Here is a 20,082-nt window from a genome sequence, read left to right as displayed (position 1 = left end):
TAAAGGAAAGGTTTGCAATGAAACAAAAACGTTGGATTTCTTTTTTTTACAGAATGGTCTGACTCCGCTGCATGTTGCTGTGCATCACAACAACCTAGATGTAGTGAACTTACTTGTTAGCAAAGGAGGGTCGCCTCATAGTGCTGCAAGGGTAAACAAAAAAATCATATTTCAAGCCAAATGTTTTATGTGAAAATACGCATATATTTCTCTAAAAACAACTGTTTTCGGTTCTGTAGAATGGCTACACTGCCCTGCACATTGCCTCCAAGCAGAACCAGGTGGAGGTGGCTAACAGCTTGCTGCAGTACGGAGCTTCGGCCAACGCTGAGTCTCTGCAGGGAGTCACACCGCTCCACCTGGCCTCGCAGGAAGGAAGGCCCGACATGGTCTCCCTGCTCATCTCTAAACAGGCTAACGTCAACCTCGGCAACAAGGTAAGAGCAGATCATTAGAGAAGAAGTCCTTTAAATTTGATTTAAATTAAAATGAAGTCTGAGTAGATTTGTTTGGTGTCTTAATTGACTGTCTTTTCACTCTTGCAAACAGAGTGGATTAACACCCTTGCACCTGGTGGCTCAAGAGGGACATGTAGGCATCGCTGATATCTTAGTGAAGCAAGGAGCTTCAGTCTATGCAGCCACACGGGTAAGATTTTTTAAAATTTGCTCAACAGAAATCCGCAGAGTAAATTTAAAATTGCAGAATGTCATTAAGACTTAAATCTATATGACAGTTATGAACTGTTTCCTGCCTTCACAGATGGGTTACACACCTCTCCATGTAGCGTGTCATTACGGCAACATCAAGATGGTGAAGTTCCTCCTGCAGCATCAGGCCAACGTCAACAGCAAAACAAGAGTGAGTTCCTCCTGCTGCTTTCTGAGAAAACTCCAACAAAATTAGGCTTTTGCTGAAAACTTAAAGCTACAATGCACAGTTTTAGGTGATGATTTAGGTGATAATTCTTTTCGAAATTATTTCACAGATGAGGTCAGTTGTTGATTTTTTTTTTCTTATTAAAGCCAATATATCAGATGTTTAGTCCGAATAACAAAAGGCAGGTAAATGGTAGCAGTTTGTCCCCAAGTTCCCAGATGTTTTACTCAGCCTTCTCTCTTCCTCAGCTTGGTTACACTCCTCTGCACCAGGCAGCGCAGCAGGGACACACAGACATTGTGACACTGTTGCTGAAACACGGCGCCCAGCCCAACGAGACCACTACTGTGAGCATGAGTGCACTTTTTCTTACTCATTCTAAGTCATAAAGCTTCTCAAATCTGATCAGTCTGCCGCTCTCTGTCTGACAGCATGGTACTACAGCATTGGCCATAGCTAAGAGATTGGGCTACATCTCCGTGATCGACGTCCTGAAACTTGTTACTGAGGAGACCATTTCTATGGTGAGAAATGTAGAAACGTCTGCGGATGCAGTGCTTGTGTTATCAAAACAAACAACAGATTAAAACATTGTTTATCATTTTTTACTTTTTTCTTTCATTACTGATTGTATTTATTTCTGTCCCCTGCAGACAACCACAGAGAAACATCGTATGAGTTTCCCAGAAACTGTGGATGAGATTCTAGATGTGTCTGAGGATGAAGGTAAAGATTTGTATCTGCAATAATGATTAATGTGAAAGCATGGAGTTAAGATTTTTGAAATATAAAGATGTTCTTTTTTTTTCAACTTTTTTTGCCCTTTTCTAGGAATTGCACAGCTAACATTAGGTATGACTGTTCATTTGTTCTTTTCTGCAGCATTCTTAGGCATTCGTGAAACAGTGTGTTGCTTCATTTCAAGCTCACGCCATCTTTGTCTCCCTGCCTTTTCCTCTTTCAGTCCCTCTGTAGTGGTGCTCACTGTGATTGTAGCTCTGGTTTCTTGTTGGCATGCAGCCATGGCACTCATGTTTGTAACCTCTAATACATCCTCATTTTCTAACTCTCCAGGTGTTTTTTTGTTTATACTCTCCATGTTCTCACATGAATTATTGTGTTTTTAGTAGAAATCACAGCCAACGCAAAGATTTCTACCTTCACAGTGGATTGGTTTAGTCTTGAAGACAGCTGCTTTGCAGTGTGTGTGCCTACCTGTAACTCTGCATCCATTGTGGTGTCCATTTTATGACTTTGACCATGTTGTGTTGTTGTCGTGTGAATTGTGTTCGTGAACCAGGAGGTTTTTGAGTCAAGAATTGAAAGAAGGTGGTTTTTATTAGTAGTAATCAACGTTGTTGCATCTACAGTAGGTCAAATAATGACAAGTAAAGGAATCATTTGTAAAAAAAATTTAATGCAGGACCACTGAAGTGCCTCAAGACTTTTAGTGACTTGCTTTGGTTTTCCAAACGTTCTTTGTGGATCATTTTCACAGCTTTAATCACATTTTATATTGAAAAATAGTCAACCAAAACTGTGGCAGCATAGATTTTATTTTTTATTTGCTATCAAAAGATATTAATAAACAGATTGGCAGTACTAAAAGCCATGCTCTTTATCTTTACGTTAGTACAATATAATATTGGGGACATTTTATGTAAAGTGATGTGAATAAAATGGTTTTGATTGGCGTTTTTGCTGAGAAATAAAAGTAGAAGAAATATTTACTAAAACTTATCAGAACAGCTAAAATGCAGCATCTAAATAAATGCTCATATCTCTCATATCACTTTAAAAGTAAGAATAGCACTTCTGTTTCTGTTTGTCTCAAGTGGCCAAAATAAATCTGTGTGGTACTTTAATATTTGATGGGTGAGGTTTTTAACACAATAAAATGAGAAAATATTATGTCTTGGTATTTTTAGTCCCCTGATAATTCAACAAACAGATTGTCAGCGTGGCTCTAAATTTAGAAAATAGCTCAGCCGCCATCTTAAAGACACATATCCGGAACTGAAAAGTGATATTAGCGGATAATGTGACTCGCCCCCATTGCAAATGATAATATTTAGCCATTGGATATACAGGACACAAGCTGACTCATGTGAATCTGTAAAAAAAAAACACACAACATCAGTTTGGCTTTGGACTTCATAGAGACCCCCCCACACCTCCCACCCCCTCACACAAGCTTCGGCTGAGATAAAACCAGAAATTCATAGACGCCGCAGGGAAGACCTCTCTTTCGCTGCTGGTGATTAGACACATTTTATCGCCTGTTTTTGGTGGTAAGTAACCAAAGCAAAACTCAGCTCACATTCAGGATGTTCAAAGGAGAGTATGTGACAGCTGCTACAGTTCATGTGCATTCTGTTCGAATGATGTTGTTCTGATTGTGATTGGGTTCGTTTGTTTGAGAGTAAATCTCTAACATCACCCTCTTAATCAGCTAATGTTTAAAACCCCCACCTCAGTCGCAGTTTACTCTGATATGTTCTCTCATCAGAGAGTCTGCTCCGTATCCTTTGAATGTTGGACTTTTATCTTTTTGTTTACAGACTACATCTATGAACTTTCCTCTGATTTTTAATGTAATAATGTCCCAAATTTTTGAGTAAAACATGTCTGTAGTTTGAGATTCAAACTGCTCACAGAGAATTACCGTACTGTTCATATTCTCATACCCTCTTTGTTAAGTGTTTCCATAATTTTTTTGTGGAATAGGAGCATCATTTTTTTTGCCACTGACTAATTCAGTGTCACAAACGTCTCATGTCACCAGTCTAATCCCTAAATATCAGAGCCATCAGCTCCTTACATCCTGGGTTGTCATGTTGTCTAACCCTCCTAACCACCTGTTAACAGCCTTGTTTTCTTTCTCTTTTTCTCTTGTGCTTGTCACCAACCTGACCACGATCTGTTCGCTCTCTTTGGCATGTTGTTCTCTGAAGGAGAGGAGTTCTTGGGGACAGAAGGGGCCAGGTACATGAAGATGGATGACATGAAAGACCATGATGACGATTTCCTCTCCCCCAAGAAATCACTGGAGTACGAGAGAGGGCTGGGCACAGCGTAAGGGGGTGGGGCGGGTGTGTGCGGGGCAGCAGGGTAGAGAGCCAAGCTAGTAGCTAACAGATGGATGGTTTGGAGGGGAATTCACTGTAGACGCATAGTAAACACCAGGATGATCACTTGGGAGGAGCTGAGATGTGAAGAAACTGCTACAGCCTGACTTGATTTTCTCTCTTTTCTTACAACAGAAATTATTCACCAGCCATTCCCAGGATTCCCCGTGTCTCACCAGAGACTGTAAATCTGAAAGAACACGAGATTGATCAGGTACTGCAAAAACAACAGAGATATTCCAAACTGAAAATAATACAAGGGTGATTCTGTAATTTTACATTGCACTTAAGTAAAATGGTCATAACCAAAGCAAAAGAAATTCAAACTTTAAATAAAAGTCACCTAACTAACTAGAGACACTTCTAATTGTCAAAATGTCTCGAAAGAGGTCATTATATGATGGTTGGGTTTTCACTTTCAGTATGTTAACAAAGCCATGTGTGCACAGAAAAGGTATTCAAGTTGCAAAGAAAGTTCTTGTCTCCCAGGAAAACACTTCTTCTAAACTGCCTGAGGTAATAGACCTACTGTAGAACTATTAACTTTGCAACCTTGATTTCACGATTCTAGCTCAAGAAAAATTGTATTTCCAGGATGAAGAATCATCTTTAAGGTCCAGGTTGTTTTGGTTATTGTTAAGATGGATGTGTATGTTTTTTTTAGAATGTTTTAATCAAGCTATGCTGTTTTAGTTTAAAAAAAACAACTAGTGACATCCCATTTTATCGCTGTTATTGTTGTATGATTTTTAACAATTAACAATATATTTGATTGTCATTCACTGTAAAAGTAGTATTTTAACTTCTTAAATATCTATCCAATTTCTGTTAAGTGTTATGGAGCAGTGCTACCCTTTAAGTTTGATAAAACAATCTTTACAGAATATCAGTAATAATTTGGCTTTTCTGTCTCATGCAGCAACACACTCCACTTCCACTGCCCAAAGAGTATGACGAGGACTCACTTATTCCCAGCAGCCCAGCGACTGAGACGTCTGATAATGTCAGCCCCGTCGCCAGTCCCATACACACCGGGTCAGCACAGCCAGCACAGAGCAAAGCATTAATTTCCCTCCAGAATCTGTTGGACTTTTCAGTTCTCACATTCTTTTGTCCAACAACAGGTTCCTGGTCAGTTTCATGGTGGATGCTCGAGGCGGTTCAATGCGAGGCAGCAGGCATAATGGTCTGCGTGTCATCATACCTCCACGGACGTGTGCGGCACCCACCCGCATTACCTGCCGCCTGGTGAAGCCGCAGAAGCTGACCAGCCCCCCTCCACTGGTGGAGGGAGAGGGGTTGGCCAGCAGGATTATTTCCCTGGGTCCAGCTGGCATGCAGTTCCTGGGGTGAGCCAACCACTGTACACTTCCATGGGAATTTTTATCTTTTTATTGTTTTACTACTGCAGCAGTTACAAATCAGCGTGTTCAAATTTATATCACATTTTTCCTGTTTTCCTTAACATAAAGCTCTGCCGGCTCTTTTCTCGACTTTAGATTTGTAGTATGTGATTTTTATGTACTTCTCTCTGTGTGTGGCAGACCGGTGATTGTAGAGATCCCCCACTTTGCGGCTCTGGGTCACGGCGACCGGGAGCTTGTTGTGCTGAGGAGCGAGAACGGCTCAGTCTGGAAAGAACACCGCAATCGTTATGGCGATGAGGTGTTAGAAACAATCCTAAACGGGATGGATGAGGGTAAGAGCTTAAATGCATCATCCACAGATCTCACTGCCTGGCATCACATGTTGAAAGCCCATTTCTTCTCTGCGCAGAACTTGACAGTCAAGAGGAACTCGGGAAGAAGCGAATCCGACGCATCATCTCTACCGACTTCCCCCTTTACTTTGCCGTCGTGTCAAGAGTCCAACAAGAAAGTGATCTGATTGGTCCAGAGGGAGGTTCGCTGACAAGTAAACTGGTGCCGATGGTCCAGGCTACGTTTCCTGAGACAGCAGTTACCAAACGAGTCCGTCTGGGGCTGCAGGTGAGATGGGACGATAAGGAGGAGGAAGGAGAAGAAAGAGAGAATCTTTAAAGCCTGCGTTGCCTGAAAAGAAGCATGCTGAATTTATTTTGATTGATTGTGGAATGACCCAATCATATCAGCACATGTGCCAAGTTTATGTTATTTTGCTTTTAGAGGACCTTTTGCTTTTTATTTTTCATATTGCATGCACCTGTCACCTTTATATGACTGTGGACTGCTCATTTAGTGCTGTTACTCTTTGTTTTGTTCTTTTTTACCTTTTTGTGCCTTCTTACTAATGTATTTATGTCACTGACATAGCCTTTGCATTTTTTATTCAACACATTTATTGGACTTGCCTAAGAAATTAGTAATATTCATTTTTTGCATCCAGGAATGACTGTGTGAGTTTGCATGTATGTTTCACAGATGTGAAAGTGCTAAAAATGTCTTCATTTTCAAAAGGACCTGATCTACAAACTTTTTAAATCTTAGTGTTGTTGCCATAAACGTACAGTATGAGTTATTGGATGAACTTTCCATGACACATTTTCTCAGACAAACACACCAAAGACAAGAGAAACTATTTTCTAACACATTTTATCACCAGTGAAACTTCTTTCTTTTTACAAACATTCATTTATAATTTTGAACCCGAACATCCTTCTTCAGAAGGAAATAAAATAAAAACTGTAAAAAGTAAAAAGGTAACATTTTGGAAATACATGTGTTTAAACTGCAATAATCCACCCATAAATCTTCTAATTTATACTGACCCTGTGAAATCTTTAATTTCTTAAAGTTCCAAAAATCTCTTCACTTTCGTTTTAACAGATGGGTTAGATCTTTTGAAGTATAGTTCTGTGGAAAGGGTTTAAATAAAAACAATCTTACCTGTAGAGTTTAATTCTGACAAGCTAATAGCTGGCCCAAGTGAGGCCAAGACCAAAGAGGCAAACATTTTTTGTAAACCTGTACAACCTCATCAGTTCCTGTTAATTGTTATTTACATAGAATCCTGTGGCTACTTGCAAGGGCAAACAAGTTGTTTCAGAACAGCAGCACGTTTGTCTTGATCCTGCTCTTTTACCAGATCAATCTGTTCAGAATTAAACTTTTTTTTCTAAACTGAGATTTTCTAACAGCTATCTACAACAGGTAAGATATTAAATGTTTATAATCTATCCACAGAACCCAACTTTAACAGATTTGAGATATCTCTTTAAGTCCTGACCTTGTGAAACGTTATAGTTGCCTTTGGGTACACTTTTTTTCTTCCATCTGTTCTGTAGCACTCTCCTAACAAGATAGTTTCTCTAGTTTGACCCTCCGCATTAATTCCTATATTCAACAAAGTTATTGCCCCAACGTCCTCCATCAATTCATTGTTTACCATGAAATGAGCTTGGATCAAATAGAAACTTGTAATTCCAATAATGGATTATTTTTAGTTGACCAAAATGACATGCGCATATAGAATAAATTGACTATTTACTGTATGTTTTGGTTGTCCATGAATAAATTTGAGTAAACCTAAATTTATAATACTAACATTTTAACCCCCATGCTGTAACCTCCAAGCTAAACTACTAAATGTAACAGAATACAAACAAATACAAGATTTGTATTCAGTTTTCCCATTAAAACATGCCATTTTATTATTCTTAGAAACATATGTATTTAACATAGATGTTATATTAAACATGTCAAGAATGGCTCTGTCAAACCACAGTACCTTATTACTTGATATCCCTTTTGTATCAATGATTGTACAAGCTTCTTGTTAATGCACAGTTACAATAAAAACAAATTTATGAACCAAGACAAGCTGTTGTTGTGTTGCTGTTGTCTTTCGAAGTGTAACATATGATGTAATTTATTCACAGTATACCCTTTTTCTTTTTCTTCATCTTCAATTATTCCTGGGTTGGCCTTCATTGTTTTCCCATTTTTATTCCACCTTCTGTCTGTTTATCCCAACCTGTGCCCCTTTTTGCATTCTCTCCATCATTTGCTTTGAACCTCAGGCTCAGCCAGTTCCAGACGAGCTGGTTGCAAAGCTGCTGGGTAACCAGGCAAACTTTAGTCCCGTGGTCACTGTAGAGCCACGGCGGCGCAAGTTTCACCGACCCATCGGCCTGCGCATACCCCTGCCCCCGTCCTGGAGGGATAGTCCGCGGGACTCGGGGGAGGGTGATACCACCAGTCTGCGTCTGCTCTGCTCTGTCATAGGTACTGCATGCCACAGCCAGGATGTGTGTGTATAATCGCTGATTTAAATGAGTGAAAGATGTATGCCATCATCAGACCTCCTTTCATTGACCCAGTCCCATCCTGTCTGACTGCCAGGTGGGACAGCCTCGGCCCAGTGGGAAGACATTACAGGCACTACCAAGCTTATCTATGCCAGTGACTGTGCCAGCTTCACAACCAATGTTTCTGCACGGTACGTTCAGCTGGCAGTGTTTAAAACTGATCAACATTCTCCAAGCTGCAGAACAGAATTAATTAATCTTTTTCATGGTTAATCATTTCTCTTGGTGGTTTTAATCCAATTAAAAAAGTCAGGTAATAAATAGATTCATGATAGGGCTGCACAATGAATTTTCAAGAATGGACATGAGAATCCATCCAACTCACCAAATATATTATTGGTGGGCAGAGTATGAAAATGTGAAACCTAGAAAACAATAGCCTGCTATGTGTTCAACTCCAGTTAGTCATTTGTGTTACTAATATTGCAATGACGATGTTCGATAAATTTCAGGTAACCAGTTTGGTTCCATGTGGTTGTTTCCTCTCAGATTCTGGCTGGCGGACTGTCCTCGGACAGCTGAGGCCGTCTCCTTTGCCAACCTGCTCTACAAAGAGCTGTCGGCTGTCCCCTACATGGCCAAGTTTGTGGTGTTCGCAAAGATGAACGAGCTGCGGGAGGGCCGTCTGCGCTGCTACTGCATGACCGACGATAAGATGGATAAAACTCTGGAGCAACACGAGAACTTCACAGAGGTGGCTCGCAGTCGAGACATAGAGGTCAGTTGTGTGACGGTTTAGGCCGAATGCTTCAGACATATTACTTTCACGTTTGCTGAGAACATTGCTAGGGGACACGTGATTTGCTTTGACCATCCTTTCTGATAGATGAGATGAATTAAGAAATATCTTGCAGGTGATGGAGGGAATGCCACTTCACCTGGAGTGTTCAGGGAATCTGGTGCCAGTGAGGAAGGCCACACAGCAGCCGCGCTGCTTTAGTTTCCAGGCTTTCAGGGATAACAGACTGCCTGTCTCTATTAAGGTGTTAGCATTGCACTTTTAGCTTTTGTTGCCCAGTTTTACATCAGCTGTAGTTCCACACTACTTACAACCATTTATCTGTGCGTCTAAGGTGAGAGACAGCACTAAAGAACCCACTGGATTTTTATCTTTCCTGCGAAAATCCACCAAATATGAGGACAGCCAACAAGTGCTCTGTAACCTCAACATCACTATGCCTCCATGTATCAAGGTAAACCAAAGTTAGCTGTTACAAAGACGCAGTGTGATTAATTACAGTCATTGTCCTCGAGTTTGACTTTGCTGTTATTTGCTCACCATTAGCAGATTGTTGGTAGTGAAGACCGGAGGCGAACTCTGACCCCTCTAGCTTTAAGAGAGAGATATAGTGCTCTAAATGAGCCTGCTATGGGTATGAGGCTTTAATTCTCTCTTTTAAATAAATATATGTGCTTGTTTTCTTACTATTTAAGGCACAGAAGGAGCTTTTTTATTAGATTGCATCCAGTAATATATTTACAGTGCATACAGCTTTAATCAGCACCTGGACTTTATGTCTAACAAAGTCAGATGTTTAAGTTTTATGTTACTTTTTCCAGCATCAATGAGTGCCATGGAAAGGACGGAGCTGAAGATGGCTGTAATTGCAGAACAGCTGGGACTGAGCTGGGCCGGTGAGTAAACAGTGGAAGTACACTGAATCTGTGTTTTTGTGTGAACCGTTCATGTTTATCTTATGTCCGACAAGCAGGTTTGGCACCGTTCTACAGATTAACCAAAGTTATAACATTGATTAAATAAACTAATCATTCACAACGTCCCTGCCAATTATATTTTAAATAGCAGCCTTTTTTTTCTTTAAAGTTATTGTGATGAAATGTGATACATTCAAGACTTTTTGTACTACAGCAAGACTCAAGAACTTAATCATTGGTTCCCAAATCTTTCATTTTATGACCCACAAATTAACAAAGGCAGAGGCCCTAAAATCTTTGGTTGAACTATTTAAATTTTGTTAATAGGCCAGTTTAACATTAACATTATCTTAACAACCATTGCTATATTTCAATCCATATATAACCACACTTTTTCATCTCTTAGAACAATTATGGTAAAAATGGGCTGTTTACAGTCATTTTCAAATTTAATATCACATCTGGAAAACGTCTCAAGACCCCAGAGTTGGTGTTTCATGACCCACAGTGGGGCCCTGACCCCAGCTTTAGAAACTGCTGCTCTAAACGAGATCATTTCTCCTGCTTTCCTAATGTCCTCTCTTTTATTCTTCAGAGTTGGCACGTGAGCTTCAGCTCAGTGTGGATGATATCAACAGGATTCGTGTTGAGAATCCAAACTCCCTCCTCGAACAGAGCTCTGCGCTGCTCAACCTGTGGGCCACTCGTGAGGGTAAAAGGGCCAAGAGTGAGTGAAGGAGATCTGAGTTCACTGTGGATTTCTCTCATCCCCCCCTTCACGTTTCTTTTTTCATTTGTCGCATCTTTAATTTTTATTGCCTGCTGCCTTAGGCTAAAGGGTGATAATGTTTCTGTCCATATTTGTGTGACTGCGAGTGCGTGTGTTCGTTTCTCCGTACCGTTAGCAAAATGTCTCATGAATCACCGTACAGATTTTAATGAAACTTTCAGAACGTAATCACTGGGCTGACATCTGCAACTCATTAACTTTTGGAGTTAATCCAATTCAAGATGGCCACCAAAGCAAAGCGATTTCGGCCATTACAAAACTGTCTGAAATTATGTTCATTTTACAGATATTGACCTAAAATATGGTGTGGTAGTAGCTGAGACTGATCCCGAACTTATATTCTGAGTGCTAACTGATCAAATGAAATCAGTGTTTGCCAATAACTGTTGAAACTAACTTTGTCTATTTGTTAGTAAAATATCTCATGAACTACAGGGGGGATTTCAATTAAACTCTCAGAGAGTAATCAGTGAGTATACATCTACACCTGATTACCTTTCGAACTCAACCCAATAAAAATGGCCGCCACAGTCAATTAACCTTAAAAAACACAAAACTAACTGCATCTCAACTAGTTATCAGATATTGAGCCAAAACTTGGTATATTAGTAGCTCAACATCGTCCTCAACATATATTTTGAGTGCAAAACATTATGCAACATGTTTGCTTTAAACTTTGGCATTAACTGTTGGAGTCAATGCTGTTTGCCACACCTCAGTTAATTTTACGTCTATTGAGATAAAACTTGGTGTATTAGTAGCTGAGAGTTATCCTCAACACATATGCCAAGCACTAACAGATCATGCATGATCACATGAGATATTGCATAAGATTGAGCATAAGGTTACCTTCAAGATTTGACTAAAACGGCTACAACTCTGTAGCTAACACTAAAGCGTGAAAGGCAAAAGGCCGATCTGTATTCCTTCAAGAAATCCTGGGACTCTTTTGTTATCTAATTAGCTTTTCCTGCTGGAAAATCTGTCCTTATCTTCTATTTTGCCTTGTCTGGTTGAGTCTTTTCTTGGTGTGTTTTCTCTGCAGTGGAGAGTTTATACACGGCCCTGAAGAACATCGACCGCCTGGACATCATCAGCATGTTGGAGGGCCAGCCAGCTCAGCCAATCAGACAAGGCTCCCGCGATCTCAGCAGACGCCGACACAACGACAGAGAACACCTCTCTCCTGGTATGACTAACGGTAAGCCCGTTCCCCACATGTCACAGTGCAGCCCATCCCCACCGTACCACTGTCCCTTCTGCCTTGACCCAAAACGACTTTTCTAATAAAAATGCAGCGGTGCTAAAAGTTTGTGAACCGTTGCGACTTTTCTGCATTAGGTGTTTTTGGACTCCAGAAACCCTTCACTGTTCTTCTCATCATTTAATCCAGTTCCTATTCTTTTTGGTTTTAGCACTGCATGAACATTTAGTTCTTGTAACACCTTTTATAGCATCTCTTTTAGCTCCGGCTTTAGAGTTATCAGGTGTTCAAATCTAAATTTTGACAAAAGAAACTAATTTTTTTTGAAGAAGAAGAGGAGTGAATGTTTTTGAGGGGTAAAAGTACATAAACCTTTGCCTTTATTTGCTGTTGTGCTGTAATTTCTGCAACCAAAAAAACTGTTGATGAGCTCTGCACATCAGAAAGGAGGAGGTAAAGTCTATTACTCTGTGCAAAACAATTACACTTCGGGATGTTAATGGCTTCTTACAATTAACTCTTCGCAGCTCGGCCGTGCACACTACTTTAGTGTCTGCTTTTATCTGTATTTCATGATTTTATTTTGAAGTTTATGTCATGACGAGGGGAGACAGAGACGAATCCAGAGCGAAGAATCATATTTAAAAAGAAACTAATTTATTACTTAAACAAACCGGAAAAACAAACAAAATCCAAACGAAGGGGCAGGGCGTGGCAGGACGATACAAAGCGGAACACAGAACAGAACAGAACAGAACAGAACAACAACAACAACAACAACAACAACAACAACAACAACAACAACAACAACAACAACAACAACAACAATGATCCAGCGGGGTGGTGGAGAAAATGACCAGGTTATATGCACAGGGGATAATTATGGGAAGTGGGCGCAGGTGAGTGATTACAATGACTTACAGGTGGAGATGGGCGTGGCAGATAATCAAGGGCAAAAGAGTGACTGGGGAGGAGTGAATAATGACAGCAAACATGAACACAGAAACAAACAGAAAACCAGAAACAAAACAGAAGCTTACACAAATACCAATAACCATGACAGTTTACTGCTAATTAGTAAGGTTAACGTACTTCTGCCTCTCACAGATCTTGGATAATAAAAAACAGTATTTTTTAGTAGTTTTGTAATAAAAATTGTCACTCTTCATTTTTCTACACAAGCATAAAAACTCCTAACACATTCACAAACTTTAAGGCACCACTGCGCTCCCTCTTTTCTTAAGAATCCCTTAAAGACGAAATGTTTGTGTCCCTGTGAATCACCTCTGTTTTCTTCATATCTCTCTTTTTTTCTTATTGATATTTTTTCCCGTTTGGGGGAAGCTGCCACAAACATTCAGTTTTTGCAGGATTTTACCTCAGCACATGCAGCGGGACTCAGGACACTCCTACTGCCTTCGGTTATATGTTTACTGCTCACTTCAATACTCTGGTGGCTAATGAAGAAATGCATTAAAGTTTAGAGGAAACAAACTTTAAATGGTGAATGCTGGCAGGGCAAAGGACTACCGATGTAGTTATTTCACTCAGTTAGTAGTGAATTAACAATCTTAGGAGTAGTTTAAATGTTTTTGGACGGTTTTCGAAGATGTGATTGACCTTGTTTTAGTAGGCAATCAAGTTTTAAAGTTTAAATGAGCTTTAATTTAGTTTGATAAATTAATAAACATCTTGTCATACATGATCAGCCCAAATAGACTAAGTAAATTCTGTGTATCTGGCACTTTAAGCAAATGCCAGTCCTCAGTCTCTTTTCCCTCCTGTTTTTTTTTTATTCATGCATATTTTACACCGTATTGATTCCATTTTTACCTCCGGACCGAGCTTGACTCCTCTTTCTCCTCTCTGTATCCACTGCAGGCAGTGGGTCAGTCAGACAGGTGACAAGTCCTCCCGGTGAAAACTGGAGCAATAGTCAGAGATGTAACTATGCATACAGATGTGATCAGGATGATGAAAGAGGAGACATTCAGATCACAGCTGTGGTGAATCTGATCATTCTGTTTCTGTTCTGTCTGATTTCCAAAGGCCATTCCTTTTTTGACAGATTGACTATAAAAACCTGCATATCGACTCATCTGATCACACATGCACTCATCACATGAATCAGGAGGTTTAGCAGATTCAGCTCAATACAATACTCCCTTCAAATTAAACTTTTATATTAGATTCTTTCTATTTCACTTTTTGGGGGGTTTTATTCCACTAGTTTTAATATTTTATGCTTTTATTTAAAGGACAAGTCTCTGATTTGCAGTCTTCTCAGTAGTTAGTTGAGACAAAAATGCTAGTTTCATGATAGTATTTTTTTCTCATTAAGAGGCCAGATTTAGTTTATCTGAGTTTAGCATGGTTTGGTTTAGCTTAGCATAAAGACTGGAGACATTTGGAAAACAATATTGCACTATTGCATTTATGTTTCAAAAAAATATATTCTTGAGTTTTAGAGGTGGCCATAAAAATAAATTGCCTGCTTTCAATGAACAAAGGTTTGCAGGACAATAAATAAATGATCAGAATCAGTGCTGAGTAAATCTAAAGTTGATCAGCTGGTTGATAAATACTCTATCGTGAGAGTGGTATCAGTCAGTGCAATGAAATGTACAGTATCATTTTAGATGTTACATAATTCCAAAAGTCCCCAAGTGCCCATCTTCCATAAAAAGGTTTCTCTTAAAACTTGCAAAGTAGATTCCTTTGTTTTGTCAAAACATGTGGGATTAAATTTCCACCTCTAACATTTGCTCAAGATTCAGTCAATCAATCAGTCAACTTTATTGTCCATAACATATGAAATGGAGAGTTGTCTTTGACATCTGGCTCATAAATACAACATATAACCAATTAAAAATATGTTTAAAGAAACTTAAAATATATATATATACACTAAATCAAAGAAGACATCTGGTTTTTTTTTACTTTTGTGAGAGGGCATTTAAATTCTTTCTGCCTGTGGTTGCATGTGTTGTAGTTTGAGTCTCCTTAGAGTTAATGTTGGTGCATTGAATGTCTATTTGGGAGCTGTGTTTTCATTCCCTGTGAATCTGTCCCTCTCTGTGTTCATCTGCAGCCTAGCCGCCCTACTCTTCCTCCTTCTCACTCCTCTCCGAACTCTGACCTCATGCCGATCTCATGCTGACCTCTGACCCACATCTTAAGCTTTTTTCTTTTTTTGTTTCCTTTTTCCTCTGCGACTGGTGCATTTCCCTTTTTCTTCATTTTTACTCTTGAAAACCCCATCTTTTTTACTGTCTCTTCTGTGACAGATACCCCTCACACAGACTGTGTTTTCAGCACCCACGGGGAGGGGGAGGGGGGTGACCCTCATTTATTCTCTCTCTTCCTCACATTGTTTCTGCCTGTGTTCATCGCCTCTTTCTCTCTTGCTGTTCTTTTCTTTTCCCTGCTCCGTCCCATCCCGTCCCTTTTTTCCCCGTCCCTCCTGCATGACTGCATGTGCACCAGACGTCCGCTGCTCACGTCCCTCTGTGTTTGCATGGAGGCACTGGGAAGATGGGCAGCTGTGCATGTTGGATAGAGGTGCTTCAAACGCAGCATTGAAGCTGCTTGGCTCAAAGACGTGTCTTTGCATGGGCATGCACACAGAGAATGACTCTGCAGCCTGTCTCTGTTACTCCTCAGTGAAGGGGGGGAGGGCTAAAAAAAGGCCACTAACCTTTTTTTTGTTAACTTTGACTTGTGTCTGCTCGGTTCATGTATGAATGTCATGGTTGTTTTATGTGTCTGTTTGTCCCTCCCTTTATTGTAAACCTGTTAAATGTGAAGTGTCAAGTCAGTCTGTGTGAGTGTGTCAGTGTGTGTGTCTTATTTTGTAAATTATAAGTGTTGGCACATGTGTACCCATGTATGTCCAGGCAAAAAGACTACATTTCCTTTACATGTCTTTTTTTATGTAAGCTTCACCGTTTTCTTTTAGCTTTTGTCTTTAGGCAAGAGGTCACGCAATGAAATCTTTCATTCTTCACTCTTTCCTTAATTTCTTTTTTCCTCCAAGTAATTTTCCTTCTCTATTACTTCCATTACAGAAAAAAAATGGTTCATCATTTTGGCATCAACGACATCGAAACGTATCTGCTGTGAAACAACGCTGGTGTACAAGAACTTTTATGAATTAAATTTAAACCTGATCATTTTTCTTCAAGACATATTTGCTGTGCATACTCCTAATAAAATTCCATATGGTGCCTATTTGGTTTCCTCAAATTTACAATACTGTCTTTTTTTTTTTAATTTAGACATCAAACATCCTCAGTCACATTTCCTTTACCTACCCTTAAAGTAATAGTTCAGATCTTTTGAAGTGGGGTTATGTGAAGAGGTTATGAACAATAACATCTTATCTGTTGTCTCTGATCAGTTACAGTTTGGAGAAATAATTAAATTCTGACCAAATTAAGGAGCTAATGGCTTGTCCAAGCAGGACTGAGACCAAGGTGGACTGCTGCTGTTTTTAAACTCAGTATAAAAAAATTCACAACAGTTCATGCCAGCATTATTTTATCAACATTTACATTGCCATCACTTTTTGTCAGTCATTCAGAATTCTGTGGTTATTTGCAAGTGCAAATGGAGGCAGCAGCAGCAGGTAGCTGTAGCACCTTTGGGGCAGCACTTCTGACAGATTTCTTAATATAAATCTGTGGCAATAATTGTGTAAAACAGATACGAGCTATATGAAGATGAACTGGAGTAATTTTGTCCTAAGCACAGAATAAAGCCTCTCTCAGTTGGTAAAACTGACTTCCTTGTTTTCACCAGCTGAGCTGTGTGTGCATGTAGGTGCATGAGAATCCCCCATTTTATAAAAACTGTTAACCCTCCTTGCTTTTATGAAGCAATACAACTGGTTTACATACACGTATATGAGACAATGTCTCAAAAACATGATTTATTTTGCACTTGTTAGAACATGAGTTCAGATGCAGTGAGGATAAAACCACTCTAATACACAAGTGTTGTGTTTGTTTTTGTTTATTTTGTAGCACGGATCTTAATTAGACAAAGCAAATTAAAGGTAACATAAATGGGAATGACTGTCGACATTTTTTGATGTACATTAGCTGAGAGGGTGAAAGAGAAAGTAGGACAAGGGGTCTTTTTTGCAGCTTGGTGTCTCCAATTTCTCCTGCTCCCTCAGCAGTAGTCTACAGCCAACTATGAATCAAGTTACGCCCTGTGCTTGTGCACAGTAACCTTATCACCGTCCAGAGTACACATACAGTTAGTCTTATGCATTTTGTACTTGCTGTATGACCTCCACCAAATCCTCGTTTGAGCCTCAGGTTATTACAGTTTTTGGTAATGTATCCTGCGGTGTTACAGCCATGATGCCACTCACACTTTGCTTTGCCTCAATTTTTAGCAGTAAATACCCCATGTAGGAGTGACCTGAGTCCACATAACACTGACATGTCTTTCTCCTTGAATAAAATCCAAGTTTTTGTTTGAGGCAGCAATCGTGTGGAATTTACAAAGTCTGCTGTAATTGTGTTCACATGAATACTGGCAATACAATGGTGTGTTCAGTGTATTACAATAAATCTTTGTCTGTGAGAGATTGATTGTATGTGAAGTGGGATGAAGTGTGGGTGAATGTGTGTGCGTGGGCATGTGTGCAAACTTGAGGAGAAAATGAGATTGCCTGCGTGCATGCTGTCCAGCCTGATATTGATAATAACCTGCCTGTTTCCGAGAGGATTTGAACGCATGCATTTATGAGTGTAGGAGTTTGTGTGTGTTAGACTGAGAGTGTGCGTCCCTGCTGGACAGGTATCAGTAACCTGCAGGTGGCAGCCAGCAGAGCAGCATCAGTCACTGCTGGGTTTGAACCTAAGTTCCTCAGTCAGTCCAGCTGTGTCTTCTGCTGCTTGCACCATCAACACGGGCTGATTGAGCTTGAATCGCCCCTCTTCTAAAAGCTGTTCTTGCTCTCCAAGCTAGTTGCACCTTTATTCCAGCTCCTATTGTCTTGACCCTATTCCCCTCTTTCCATCCATATTCCCTCCCATTTGTCCCTTCAGCCTCCTCTACTCCCCCCCTAGATGCCCATTTCCTGGGCAGGGGCACTTACCCCCTCCCAGGGTACCAATGCTGTGGGGGTGAGGTAGGGAGCGAGGAGGGGGGGCGGGTGTCAGTGTGCCTCTCTCTGTCTCGCTTCAGGTTATGGGCTTGCGCAGGAAGAGCTCCTCTCACCGGCCTCCATGCAGTACAGCCTGCCCTCCCCGCTGGGTGCTGAGCCCTACTGGCAGGAAGTCTCCAGTCTGGACTGTGCACCCATCGCCACCACAGAAGAAGACACCCTCATGGAGATGTCCGATGTGCAGGTGTGGCCCTCAGGCAACAGCCCTTCCTTGGTGACCGTGGAGGACTCCTCGCTGGAGTGCAGCAACGCTGAGGACTCAGAGCGTCTGCTAGGGCTGCCATATGGAAGTCTAGGCCGGCCGGCTAGTCAGGCCAGTGCAGCCAGCGGAGGGGGTGGGGTGCTGAGCGGCTCCATTGAGCTGCCAGAAGACGATTCAGAGGTGGGCGTTGACTCTCTCAGCACTACCACACCAGCCTCACTTGGAGGCACCATCTCTGGGATCAATCTGAACGGGATGAACAATGGTCAGGGGTCAGAGGCGAGCTCAGAGGCATCCGCCATCATGAGTACGACAGGTGGCGATGGAGCAGGAGGAGGAGGAGGACGAGAAGGTGGAACGGGCTCAGAGGAAGGACTTTCTCTTGTTGCAGGACAACAAAGGCTGTATGCCCGTTTGAGTGAGTCAACTGGTCTGAGCTGTGGTCCAGATCGAAATGGAGACAGGTTGGTAAAACCTCTTTTTGCATCCCTGTCACAGCAAAACATAAAGAACCCTAATTGGCATGTCAGTCATAATTCAATGAAAAAGCAGTGACCATCAAGAGATTCTAAACGTTCTTCTGCTAATACATGTGATACCTCCTCATTTATCCACTGATCTCCTTTCAGGTCAGGTAACGGTCAAAACGGAGGTGGTGGAGGCTCTTTTCTTTCCTACCTGCAGGAACAGACAGGGCCAGGGTGGATCCCTGTCACTGACCCAACACAGGCTTGGGTTGGTACCCAGTCTAAACCCAGGCAAGCTGTGGAGACCATGATTTCATCTGTACGAAATGCTGTGGATGGAGACCAGTCCCGCATGGCCCAAGAGGCCTTGCTTCAACCTGTGAGGGACATGGGGCACTCTGAGATTTTACGGGGGCACTTCAGAGGTACCCAGCCATTTGAGAAGGGTTTGGGATTTCCACACAGGGTACCAGAGCTGAGAGCTTGGGACGACGTGCGCTTGAAGGGTCAGGTGAGTGGGTTAGTTTCTTCTTGCACTGATGAATATCTGTATCTCTGTATTAGGAGGGTACATTCAATAGTCAAAAGGTTTCCTTGACTAAATGGGATGAAATTACAAAAACTGTAGTTCATACAACCATATGATTACTTAGGCTTGATTTCTGCTGGACAACAAACCCCCACTAAAATCTGTAATGGGAAGACGTAGGCGTTCAGTCTGGGAATCTAATCAAAAATGATAAAAACATCCAGTTTAAGTGAGCTGTGCTTTGATGGTGTAGGGATATGTGCTACAAAAATACACCTTTACCACCAAATTATTTAACTTTAAGACTCCCTGAGAGACATGGTTGCCAACATGTGGATCAGGGGTCTCCAATCCTGGTCCTCAAGGGCCACTATCTGGCATGTTTTCCTTATTTCCCTGCTCCAAAACACCTGATTCAGTAGTTAAATTACCTCTTCATGTTCTGCAGAAGCCTGTTAATCATTCACTGATTTAAACCAGGTGTGTTGGAGCAGAGAAACAAGTAAAACGTGCAGGATGGTGGCCCTCGAGGACCAGGGTTGGAGAGCATTTGTGTGGATTAAAAGCAACATGAGGGTTTTATTAGTCTGTACTACAACTGGAGGCTCACGCTTAGTTCTGTTATATGCCACTACTTCTTCCAAAACTATTAAACATTTCAACTCAAACAGTAACACTTACAAGAAACTAGTCTGCCAACATAAAGTATGCAATAGTCAAATGCTTTTTGCTGTTGACTGTGGGAGAGATGATTGGAAAGG

The 20,082-nt window shown here is 41.0% G+C and overlaps 1 protein-coding gene across 1 annotated transcript in view; it reads left to right on the top strand.

Annotated features, from left to right (window-relative positions):
- Positions 1–20,082, top strand: part of ank1a (ankyrin 1, erythrocytic a) — an 88,069-nt gene that overhangs the window by 57,537 nt on the left and 10,450 nt on the right. The window contains exons 17-41 of the mRNA XM_017413749.3: positions 53–151; positions 240–437; positions 550–648; positions 763–861; positions 1,128–1,226; positions 1,311–1,403; positions 1,533–1,605; positions 1,711–1,731; positions 3,834–3,954; positions 4,143–4,221; positions 4,927–5,042; positions 5,132–5,356; positions 5,552–5,706; positions 5,784–5,995; positions 8,005–8,209; positions 8,327–8,423; positions 8,782–9,010; positions 9,147–9,275; positions 9,366–9,485; positions 9,578–9,665; positions 9,853–9,927; positions 10,544–10,675; positions 11,784–11,939; positions 18,144–18,789; positions 18,955–19,303. Coding sequence (XP_017269238.1) covers positions 53–151; positions 240–437; positions 550–648; positions 763–861; positions 1,128–1,226; positions 1,311–1,403; positions 1,533–1,605; positions 1,711–1,731; positions 3,834–3,954; positions 4,143–4,221; positions 4,927–5,042; positions 5,132–5,356; positions 5,552–5,706; positions 5,784–5,995; positions 8,005–8,209; positions 8,327–8,423; positions 8,782–9,010; positions 9,147–9,275; positions 9,366–9,485; positions 9,578–9,665; positions 9,853–9,927; positions 10,544–10,675; positions 11,784–11,939; positions 18,144–18,789; positions 18,955–19,303 — 3,915 coding nt within the window. The remainder of the gene's footprint in view (positions 1–52; positions 152–239; positions 438–549; positions 649–762; positions 862–1,127; positions 1,227–1,310; positions 1,404–1,532; positions 1,606–1,710; positions 1,732–3,833; positions 3,955–4,142; positions 4,222–4,926; positions 5,043–5,131; positions 5,357–5,551; positions 5,707–5,783; positions 5,996–8,004; positions 8,210–8,326; positions 8,424–8,781; positions 9,011–9,146; positions 9,276–9,365; positions 9,486–9,577; positions 9,666–9,852; positions 9,928–10,543; positions 10,676–11,783; positions 11,940–18,143; positions 18,790–18,954; positions 19,304–20,082) is intronic.

Source organism: Kryptolebias marmoratus, linkage group LG1 (genome assembly GCF_001649575.2).
Source record: "Kryptolebias marmoratus isolate JLee-2015 linkage group LG1, ASM164957v2, whole genome shotgun sequence".
In the NCBI taxonomy this organism is placed as follows: Eukaryota; Metazoa; Chordata; class Actinopteri; order Cyprinodontiformes; family Rivulidae; genus Kryptolebias; species Kryptolebias marmoratus.
This window is presented reverse-complemented; position numbering and strand designations above follow the sequence as displayed.